Source organism: Armigeres subalbatus, chromosome 2, assembly GCF_024139115.2.
Source record: "Armigeres subalbatus isolate Guangzhou_Male chromosome 2, GZ_Asu_2, whole genome shotgun sequence".
Classification (NCBI taxonomy): domain Eukaryota; kingdom Metazoa; phylum Arthropoda; class Insecta; order Diptera; family Culicidae; genus Armigeres; species Armigeres subalbatus.
The window spans coordinates 232960868-232973288 of record NC_085140.1 but is presented as its reverse complement, the minus strand read 5'-3'; the positions used below and the strand labels follow the sequence as shown (position 1 = coordinate 232973288).

General features: G+C 38.4%; 1 protein-coding gene across 6 annotated transcripts in view; it reads left to right on the top strand.

Annotated features, from left to right (window-relative positions):
• The window catches only part of LOC134211888 (opioid-binding protein/cell adhesion molecule homolog), a 166577-nt gene extending 160210 nt beyond the window's left edge, over positions 1–6367 (top strand). For all 6 annotated transcript variants that reach the window (XM_062689254.1, XM_062689255.1, XM_062689250.1 and 3 more), the window contains exons 10-11: positions 5532–5612; positions 5724–6367. In XM_062689254.1, coding sequence (XP_062545238.1) covers positions 5532–5612; positions 5724–5866 — 224 coding nt within the window. In that variant the 3' untranslated portion in view covers positions 5867–6367. The remainder of the gene's footprint in view (positions 1–5531; positions 5613–5723) is intronic.
• The last annotated feature ends 6054 nt before the right edge of the window (positions 6368–12421 follow it).

Genomic DNA, 12421 nt, shown 5'->3' with positions numbered 1-12421 from the left:
CGAAAATGCGCGTTGTGAACTACCCATGCGAAATTTCCATACGATTCTTAATTTTAGTTTTTCATGATTTGCTCAACCCTATTAATGATTTTCGCATGAGGAAATATCATATAAACCCGTCGGAAACGATAACGAACATAAGTATTTGCTGAAGGAATGAAGAAAATCCATCCAGCCGTTTTCGAGTTATGCGGATACGAACACAGACCATTTCGTTTTTATATATATAGATTATTGTATGAAAAAGTGTAATCATATGCTTTTCTGAGCACTGCTCTTTTATATACCTTCTAGGCCTTATAATGATATTATAAAGCAATTGCCACGTATAGTTATCGGTGATATATTTTTTCAACTGAATCAGCAACTACCAGACATTAGGCGAGGTGGCATATAGTTAGATAAAACCGGATTGATTTGAAAAAGTGTACATCTACCAGGATTTAAGTTTCTACACCCAGCTCACATTAGTGCCTCGACGGTAGCGGAGGTGCCAACCGGAAACAAGTCTGAGTCAACAATTGGATTTCTGGGTTTCAGCAGCATTTAACGGCACGCACCACAACAAAGCTTGTTACCTACATATTTGCCAACAATCCGTCGTCATTTGTCTCATTACCGACCAAGACCTTTGGCACCCACCAAAGCAGCACAGAGCGTAGCTCACCAGGTTGCAGTCGCCGGGGCGGTAGGCTGCGATTTTGTTCGGCGGGGTCGAAAATTGGGCAGCAGAAAGGAAACCAACTCGACCCCGGGGAGTTGTTTACGAAAGCAAGCAAAACAAACCGGAAAACCAAGAAGGAAAACACGGACGTATGGATTATTACGGCAGGTGGAAAGGCAGTCAAATCAAAAGACATTCTTTACGTGCCGGTCCTACTTTGCTCCCGCCATGGCATGTACTGTGTGTGACTATGGAACGAGAGAAGAAGCAACACGACCGATTGTATGCATGAAGTGTCGGTGCGCAGTAAAAGGAACCTTTGTGACCTGTGAAGTCGTAAAAAATGTGTAAAGCTACACATAATGAGTATTACTGCACAAAATATTGTTTTCCATGACAAATGTCAAGTAGTGACGTGTTTGCGAGTAATGCATATACCTACAACGTGACTGCTTCTGTAATCTAGGTATGCTATTTTGCCGGATGATCGGTTTAATGGGTACATGATAAGTTAAAACATCCTGGGACTTTTTTAGCCGTTCTTTTGAAATGAACGATTGGATATTACGAAAAGTAGTACATACAGTACATTTGTCATATTCATTCGTTTAAAATATATGGAAAGATAAAAGCCAGGTTTTAAAAAACTATAATAAATTGTGATTGTGATTTTTTGTTCTTTTGGATAAAAGTTGAAAATCTAATAAACATATTTAAAAGCATGAAAAGCACTTTTTTTGTTTTTTTTTTTAAACGAATTACGTCTTTTCGGAAGAGATAGTAAGTATCTATAATAAAGACATTAAAAACATTGATTCGGGATCTTAGAATTTCTGTGTTCGTTATAATCCATCTACAGGAATTAGACAAAAAGGTTGAGCTGGGCAAAATTTTGTCGAACTTCAAATCAGCATAACTTTGTTTAGAATGATCCGATTTTGATTAAACCGGGACCATCGGGCCATCGGGAGATGGGCATAACGGATCACTCTGATGGTCGGATCAGATCTGGTTTATTCATTCTTATGATCCGGATCTTTCAACCGGAACGGATCCTTAGAACAAAACGCAAGAAGAATTAAAAAATAGTGAAACTCTTTTGAACCGCATGCTTAAAATCAATAACACAGAGATATGTTTGCTTCATACAAAACGGACCTAATGCAGAACAGCACCTAGATGAGCGACAGTTACACAGCCACAAAAATAGCTCGTGTGGTTTTATTGAAGCTTGGATTTCAATATTTTCAACAGTATTTGGTTCCTCATGAAACAAGGAATATGTACAAACGTTTACATGTTGAAAAGGACCGTTATCACGACCGTACGAGGCATTTTTGTGCCTGTGTAACTGTCGCTCATCTAGGTGATGTTCTGCATTAGGTCCGTTTTGTGTGAAAAAAAACACATCTCTGTGTTATTGATTTTAAGCGTGCGTATTGACAATAAATTTACTCTATAAATTTACTTCTTTCACAAGCATATGAAGTATAAATAATAAATTTTTCATTTTATCATTTCCTTAGAAATGGTCAAATAATTTGCTGATCTGGTGAACCGGATCTTCTAAAAAATGATCCACGAATCATTCATTCACTTCAAAGATCCGAATCATTTTAAGGTCTGAGGGAAGCTCTCTCGCGGTAGAGCGGTATTTTCATACTAAAATGTCAATAACTCGGAATTGGGAACGAATTTCGCTTATCACAACTGACAATCTCTTTGGAATTTATCAAGGAATGTTCCTAGAAAATTTTGTGGACCAACTATTTCCCAAATTTGAATTAAGCTCTAAATACTAAACTATTGTACAACTAAAATTTTCGCCTCTCAGTACCTCTCTCCGATGATTTGACGCATAAAGGAACCGAATTTCGCAAAACCCAACTGACAAAAGTTTTGAAACTTTTCGACGATCATTTTGATGTAATAAAAATTATATGTGACCGCAATATATTTTGTAGGAAGCTCTTTTTACTTCAACTAAGTTTTCCAAATTCCATACATAAATTACCATTTTGGGAGAGTAGTCAACACCATATTTTCTTGTGGCGCACGGCAGGAAAGGAGCGATAAGAGCGATAGAAACAGGGCTGTCAGATGATTTTTTCGTAAATCTGTATTGGCGACGATAAAAATCTGTATTGTCTGTATTTGTAAGGAAAACCGTATGTTTATAAATTATGCCAAAAAATTAGTCTAACAATTGACTCCTCCAAAGCCAAAATCAACAACACTAATGTCACTGTGTAGGATGTGTAAAACAAAAGTGGATGGTAATCCAGTTGTAGCAAAATTATCACAAACACTTTGAGAGGAATACTGCGGAATCACGCACACTTTTATTCACTTGGAGAAGTCAATTATAATATTATGTGATTTTTTTCCTTTCAGATCGTATAATAAGTAATGTGATTTTCCATGAGGTTTCAAAACAGCAAAGGAAAAAAATAGGAATCCCAGATGCTTCTTAGAATGATTAGAATATTGTTTAAGTTTCAGATCATGTTAATTTTCCTCAGCGGGAATCGGGCATCGAGTGGCTACCTTCTACCAAAGCTGTGGCACCACCAACGAGCTGGGAACCGGCTTCATAGTGCTGAGTTAGATGCGCCATCGTGTGATTGGATGGCAGCCAATCAACGCAAGGATGTGTAAGCTGAGGATTAAAGGCCGTTTCTTCAGCTATAGCATCATCAACGTGCACTGCCCACACGAAGGGTCGACTGGTATGATGGCGAATGTGAGCAGTTAGTAGAAGAGAAGAATGCAGCATGGGCGAGATTGCTGCAACACCGCACGAGGGCGAACGAGGCACGATATAAACGAGCGTGGAACAGACAAAACTCGATTTTCCAGAGGAAAAAGCGCCAGCAGGAAGATCGAGACCGTGAAGAGGCGGAGCAACTGTACTGCGCTAATAACACACGAAAGTTCTATGAGAAGTTAAACCGTTCACGTAAGGGCCACGTACCACAACCTGATATGTGTAAGGACATAAACGGAAACCTTCTTACGAACGAGCGTGAGGTGATCCAAAGGTGGCGGCAGCACTACGAATAACACCTGAATGGCGATGTGGCAGACGAAGATGGCGGTATGGTGATGTACCTGGGAGGAAATCCAGGAGGAGATTGGGCGGCTGAAGAACAACAAAGCCCCTGGGGTTAACCAACTACCAGGAGAGCTATTTAAACACCGTAGTGACGCACTGGGTCTTTACCAAGATTTGGGAGGAGGAAGTTTTGCCGCAGGAGTGGATGGAAGGTGTCGTGTGTCCCATCTACAAAAAGGGTGATGAGCTGGATTGTAGCAACTACCGCGCAATCACATTGCTGAACGCCGCCTACAAGGTACTCTCCCAAACTTTATGCCGTCGACTAGCACCAATTGCAAGGGAGTTCGTGGGGCAGTACCAGGCGGGTTTTATGGGCGAACGCTCCACCACGGACCAGGTGTTCGCCATTCGCCAAGTACTGCAGAAATGCCGCGAATAAAACGTGCCCACACATCATCTATTCATCGACTTCGAAGCCGCATATGATACAATCGATCGGGACCAGCTATGGCAGCTAATGCACGAAAACGGATTTCCGGATAAACTGATACGGTTGATCAAGGCGACGATGGATCGGGTGATGTGCGTAGTTCTAGTTTCAGGGGCATTCTCGAGTCCCTTCGAAACGCGTAGAGGGTTACGGCAAGGTGATGGTCTTTCGTGCCTGCTATTCAACATCGCTTTGGAGGGAGTAATACGAAGGGCAGGGATTGACACGAGTGGTACGAATTTCACGAAGTCCGTCCAGTTATTTGGTTTCGCCAAAGACATTGATAACATGGCACGTAACTTTGAGAGGATGGAGGACACCTACATCAGACTGGAAAGCGAAGCTAAACGGTTTGGACTAGTCGAAGTACATGATAGGAGCAGGCTCAAGAGAGATCAATGTAAGCCACCCGCCACGAGTTTCTATTGGTGGTGACGAAATCGTGGTAGTTGAAGAATTCGTGTACTTGGGCTCACTGGTGACCGCCGATAACGCTACCAGAAGATAAATTCGGAGACGCATAGTGGCTGGAAATCGTACGTACTTTGGCCTCCGCAAGACGCTCCGATCGAATAGAGTTCGCCGCCGTACCAAACTGACTATCTACAAAATACCGGTAGTTCTGTATGGACACGAGACCTGCACACTTAAAATAAATCGCCGAATTCGGTAAAATTTTACCGAAATCTCAACAGCAGAACTGTTAGGTAAATATTTTTACTGATTTTCGGTGATTTTGACAGTTTTGCAATGGAAAAAATTACAAAAAATCTGTAAAAAAAATTACCGAACAGTTCTGCTGTTGAGATTTCGGTAAAATTTACCGAATACTGTAAAATGAGTTAAGTGTGTGGACGATGCTCGTGTAGGACCTTGTTGCACAGGCCACTCCGGCCTTAGTCTGGTAAAAAATAAAAAATCTGGATAACGAATATCTTTTATTGAATTGTGTTATTAATACTTGCTATTTTAATATTTAGGGCATTTTGCGGAGTGTTTATATTACAATCCCACTAGATTTTAAAAAATATTTGTGTTATATCCGAACTGTTAACTTTTCCTATTTTTATAAACATTATTACATCCGTATATTGGTTCTGGAGACCAATTATCAACTGCGAATATTTCATTCCAAAAAACTTATGGAAATATTTACGACAATCGAAGCGAGCGAATTTCCAACCAAACATTTTTGTAAACTGTAGGCACAGGGAGTCGAAACCAGGCGTTTTCAGCATGACCTCGTTCTTCACATTAGCTGATATAAGGAATTGGTCAACCCTATTTTTTCTAATTGGCTTTATATTTACTCTTTACAGATAAATCTCGTAAGGGCCACACATATTACGAAACCAACGACGTTATAGAGGATGGCACGGAGAGTACGAGTAAACGGAAAGGTTTGTAGGGACGAACAAAAGGAGTTCAAATCTAATGAGATCCTTTTATCGCAAACTCGCGATACAAACTGCAGGTCGTGTAATTACTGCTGTTTTTTACTTTTATTTTAGATCTGATTGTCGGGGGAATGAATGATGAAAGCTATGGAATATCAAACTCGGTCGCGTCCCGTCTGCGGTTGCCCTCTCTGTTCAAAACAATGTTCTTCGTGCCGTTTATGCTGTTTTGCGCCGCTTTGCTGCCGACAGTATGACGCTCGTAATGAATAGGCTGCATTCGAGGCCAGGAATAGGGTCACTTGCCCATAAGTAGTTGTTTCTTGTAATCGAGAATGTTGAATGAAAGAGAATGCCTGTACGTTTAGCTAAATTATATACAATAGACATAATACAAGCAAAACCTGTTGTGTACATTCACACAAAACTGCAAGTGGGTAAGTTCACTTGGGAAACAAAAGCAAAAATGAAACATATCGTTAGGTAAAGTTATAACACAAAATTTAGGATATCATTATTCCATATGCTGATGTTTTATTATACCATGGAATTGATAAGAAGGCAGATATATGAAGAAGCAAATTTATCATGCTATCAAAGACTTATGGAGGCTATAATACTCGTAACTGTTAAGGCTTAGATCAAGTACGGCAGGGAGATATTATCCCGTACACCGCAAAAAGATGAACGGCTTGTCAATGTACATGTAATTAATATCCCAACAAGATGATAAAATGAGAACTGCAAAAAACAATAAATGTGTGTAGTTTCATTTACGCCCAACTCCAGAATGAATCAATGTTTTAAGATAGTATATCCCTATAGTAGCACAGTTCTGACTGATTAGATGGCAGCAGCTCAAATGTAACTAGGTTTAGTTGTATGTAAGTCATAAAAACTTGTTTATCACTAATAAAGTGTGCTGCTCGAGAAACTAAATACAACGAATCGCTCAGATGATTTACCAGAGAGATATGTAATCAAATAAGAAAAATGTATTCAAAAAGCGTGCATAGCATAACCGAAAACTAATTAAGCGTCGAACCATACGAACGTGATAATTCTGAATTTCGTTACATTCATCGCTGTATCATTTCTTTCATACCATGTCCAAAAAGCTATTAACATCTATTAGCAAGCCACAAACATTGTTGTGTTAGTATTCAACACTCAGCAAGAAGGACGAGATCAGTACTATATCCACGAATAATATTTTTTTAAATTTGTTTTGATGAACGCAGCGTAATAATAAAAAAACTTGCTTGCATTAGTTAACTATTTCATTTATTTTTACAGATAGAGGTGATGAAAGGGCAAAGCTCGCCGTCTCCCTCTTCAGTGGAGCAAAAGCCTCCACTTGCTCTGCGATCGATTTCAATAAGGTCGTTGTCGTTCGTAAAGCTCTGGACCATATGCGACCGTGAGATGATAGTGCCGTCACTCTGCACACCTCATCTCCTAATCGCGCTCTTGAGCAGTAAATTTAAAAGCACATCACTCTAATTCAATCCATTTAAGGTCATAAACGAGGTTATTACTTCGTCTTCAATCCTTGATTTTGAGTCAGCAAGCGTTGCACGTATTAGCCTAAACAGTAGGGGAAACTGGACACACATGATCCCCATTTTTTATTTCGGATGTTTCTCGATGTAAAATGCTTAAATCTATACGATTTAAGATGGACTTGATGAACAATTTAATTAGTTATTCAAAAACATCATTGGAAGAAATTATTTTTTTATGAAAGTTATCAAAAAATCGATTTTTCTAAAAGATAGAAAATTTGACAATTTCAAAACTTGCGGGAGACTTGATCCCTATATCGGGGGGAATTGATCCCTTCATGAGCTGAACATATTAAGTTTCTTTCAAGTCTGATGAAAGGCCAAATTGGTTTATTTTCAAATCCTAACAATTTTTTATAGTCTAACGTACAAACAGTCGTGCATAAATTAAAATTATTGTTGGTATTAAGTAAAGCAAGTATTTTGGTTCTCGAATAGAGTAACAGTGACAATTATCAACAAAGTTGACATGCTGATGATTATTAATGCAATCAATCCACTCCACTGAAAGGCAGAGGTCATATTACGACAACCATGATGTTTCCAAGAGGATCTATCTGTGTGACTGTTACAGTTATGATACCAAAACTGGATGATCTATACATAAATATTAAATATATCTTTGTTGTTTTTAAATCTAATTATCCTGTTTCTAATTTTGAAAATTAGCTGCACTTTAAAACCCATGGCTAGTGGTAAATATCCCAGAGTGCCTATTTCGGAACCAACAAAAAAGGTCTGTGATGAATCGCGGTCGCCAGAGTACTACGAATACCATGACCGTGGTCATAACAGGCTGGTGATTCCATACATCAATGTGGTACTGTAACACATGTTTGAAACATTATATTTATGTGTATATTATTAGTACATAAATGCGATTTTTTTTTAAAATACTGAATAGAAGCGGTAGGATTAGCCTATTGTTAGACGTTCTTTAGAAAGACAGACAGGAAGACCTGCAATAAAGTACGATGAAAATAGTGATTCCAAATAAACTTACCCCATTTAACCCTTAAATGCGCAATGTTGTTTTAAAACAACAAACCGAAAATGCGTTCAGTGTTAATGATTTTAATGGTTGTTTACGTTAAAAATATTTTTGACGATTTCTAAAAAAAATGCCTTGCGCCTTTAAGGGTTAAAAGAAAAGTACAATTGAATAGCAGATCTAACAGTACTGATTTTACACCCAGTGATTTCTTGAGTATTTTAAAAACTACATTTAATCCTAGATTGAACATTATGTTAATTGAACTACTCCCATTTAATTAAACTCATCAAAGTTAGGTATGTTCAACTACCCTTTGTTCTAGGTAATGATATAAGGCTATTGGCAAATTCAAAATATGCCTGTGCTTGAATGATAAAATTGAAAGAAGTAAATAAATCTAATTTTTAAACCAGAAAAGAATTATAACATATCAATAAGTTGCATGTAATACAATAATGCAATGGAATACAACAAACGCCTAAATATATGCAATATCGGGATCAAGTGTGTCCAAACTGTGGGGGATCAAGTGTGTCCATGTTGAGTATTTATCTTGGTTTATTTCTCCATTCAATGTAAAATGAGCTATTATCAATTCAATGAGCTTATTCGATTCTACAATAGTAAAACTACGTTCAGTAAAAATTTCACACGTTTTGGTTGGATATATTCATAGTTATTAAACTTTTTACCTTTGCAGTGAAAAAGAATTGAGAACGCCAAAATAATAAGACCTTTCTAAAACCCATATACATAAAGGAACTAACATCAAATGTTACTCAGATTCAATTATCTGTCTAACGGATCTGTTTACACATATCAGTGGTATAAAAATGTTATTAGGTTTCGAGAAAACAGGGGGGATCATGTGTCCCCGGGGATCACGTGTGTCCAGTTTCCCCTATCGCCGAAAAACCATTCAGACATTATCCACCACAGATCATTTCTTTTCACTAAATCATTCCTCTGAAACTTTTCAGAATATAGTATTGAAACATTTCGTTCTATTATTTCGTGACCCTGAATAGTCGCTTCCATTTTTTTGAAACTACAGTGTAGTGATCTAAAAGAATTTTCGAGCCTCCTCTTTGTATAACGTCTGAATAATGTCGTCCGTCGATTAGCACATGGTCAATCTGTGAACAAGTGTTACCACTCGGATGTTGTAACAGGAGAATCCCGGGTCAGGGCCGAAACAAAACGAATGTTGTAACAGGAGAATCCCGGGTCAGGGCCGAAACAAAACGATACGATACGCTACCAATGTTGCCAAGATAGACCGGGGTAACCTGTTACCAGATCCACCTGACTTTTGTAGTGCGCCTTCACTCCACACAGTTACCAACGGAATCGGGACGGAACCGTAAGCGCGAACTCTTTCCGTTGCGACCAAACCTCAAACCTCTAAAACAAATCCCGCTTATGCGCCAACACACCGAAAGGGAGTGATGCGGGACCGCAATTATGTAGGCCTGCCCGGCTGACTCTTAAAAAACTCTCGGAACTAATTCAAAATCGTAGTTTGAATAAAATAACGTAAAATATGATTTCGAAAATATACATTCGACATCAGGGAGGCTTGCTATTTTGTCCTCCAATGATGAAAGAGTTGTTGACAGCCTGAGAATGTTTCTTCAGTTTGAAAAGCCTTAACTCCTTCTACATAACGTTCGCCATGTCATAAGTATCAGCATCTGCGCTGGCTCAAGAGTAAGATCTGCAGTGTCCTGATGAGCTCCACTATGTGCTACTTTTCCATATTTTTTCGAAAACTTTTTCAAGTTTTATCCGCTTTTTATTTCAGTTTTTGGACAACGACGGCTTCGAGAGATTCTTTTCTATTATTGCCAAAATATTCCTAACATGAACTATTCTTATACTCGACGACTTTTTTTTAGTTCATAGAATCTTCTGGTCAGCTTTGAAGGATAAACTAGCAACCCTATAACCAGAGACCAGCGGAGTGAAAAACTGTCGAAATGGCAACGTATGAAAATGCATGATATCGTGAAAATAATAGTGGCAGCACTTGAACTTTTTGCTTGCTTCTTATTGATGCAAAAAGTAAACAAGTCGAAATGCAACCGCTTTTGACGGTTCGATTGGAAACAAGATGGCGTCTTCGCCGATCTCTTATTCTAGTATTTCTAGGATAAACCATTTTTATTCATGTACGTTAGACTGGCCCAGATTACTATGGGGAGAAAAAAATGTTGTCGAATTCCACGGGGCACCCCCCAGAATTGTGTCTTTGGGTGAGAAAATCAATCTCTGAAAATTTCAGCTCAATCGCTTGTTGCATAAGCTGGCGCATTTGATTTGAAGTTTGTATGGGGATTTCAGCCAAAATGTATAGGAAAATACACCTCCGTCACTCATTCGAACTGGAAATTGGTTCTGATTGCTCAATTGACCTCAGAATTGCAAAAACGGCAGTTGGTATGCTACAGAACAATTTCACAGAACATTGCATGATGATTAAATGAACTTTTATATAATTTTCGGCTGAATTATTAGGAGCTGATTTGTGTATTTTTGGGTTTTTTGATCGAATCGCATCAGCCGAAACCCATATAAAAGTTCATTCAATCATCATACAATGTTCTGTGAAATTGTTCTGTAGCATACCAACTGCCGTTTTTGCAATTCTGAGGTCAATTGAGCAATCAGAACCAATTTCCAGTTCGAATGAGTGACGGAGGTGTATTTTCCTATACATTTTGGCTGAAATCCCCATACAAACTTCAAATCAAATGCGCCAGCTTATGCAACAAGCGATTGAGCTGAAATTTTCAGAGATTGATTTTCTCACCCAAAGACACAATCCTGGGGGGTGCCCCGTGGAATTAGACAACTTTTTGTTTCCTGGGCCAGTCTAATGTACGTCCACTTGAACGCATTTTATATTCAAAGCAGATGAATGAAATATTTAAAATCAGAATTCTTCCATTCGAAATAAAAAAGAGCTTTCAGGCGAGTGCTTGATTGTCGTACTTTAATGATCCTGACTGTAACATTTTTTTTCAGTCAAACTTTGCTTGAAATTCCGAACAGCACCTAAAACGCATATAATTGCAGAAGTTTTGGGACTATTTGTTGTAAGACAGTTATAATGATCGCATACTAAAGACCTAAAATCTGTTTTCCATCAAAATCTGTTAGCCAACCAATATTATAAAATATTCGAATGAAATATTTCACAAATATCGCAAAATACAAACGAGTCTTCGGAATGTGAGTCTGTTTGGGAATTGAATCAAAAAGGATTGGAGGTTAAAAAACCTTTGACAATAATAGGACAAACCTGCCAAAGCGGTCACTGCTATTGCCTGAATATCTGCGAACATTGAAAGCTCTGCTGTTTCACCACAGACACTAAATTTTTAATTCGACTTCACAACGCTTACCGACGGTTTGAACCTACTGAATAAACGAAAGATAGATACAAACAGGTTCTTTGTCTCGCCTCTCTTCAACGCGTGTTGGAATGCACCGTATGATTCTGTAACATTTTCAGTTGGTCGGGGTTCTGCCAGATCACACCAAGCGCCATTAAAAAATTACCCATTTTTCAGCCCAAGCTTTCGTTTAGATTAAATTGATCACAAATCGTTTCAGATATCCCTTAATTCCATAACGGAGGATGCCCTACAACAAATGTATGTATGAATTAATGTGAAATGATTTCCGTTTTGCTTTTACCACCAAAATGTCATAAGTCAATAGAAAAACCCCTTGGTTTGGTAGAACCTCGACCAGTTATAACTTGAATTATCAGACTTCAAAAGTGAAATAAATAGTGAGATGATGCTAGTAAAAAAATGTAATTGATACCCCAAAATCCGTTATCATCGTATTTAAAAAAATAAGACAATTATTACAAAAAAAAATTAGTATGTTCATTTCCCGGGAAATTCGGGAAACTGATACATAAATCCCGGGAATCGGGAATCCCGGGAAATATGATTTCCCGGGAAATCGTTTCCGGGAATGGAAGCCCTAATAGGCAGAAAGGAATTTAAAACGAATTAGAATAAAAAAAACCAAACCTTAGACTTTGGAACTCGGTTATAATCAATTAAAGTTGGAGCATCATGTTCATTAACGATTCTCTATTGTTCCCCATACAATCTTATTACTCTCCTATCAACTTGCGCAAGTTACTATCATCTAATCTAACCTGTTTGTAGCTTGGCTACCTCGATGCTCGGTCGCAGGCGACGATGGTGGCTGGGTGGTGGCTCAGGAACGAC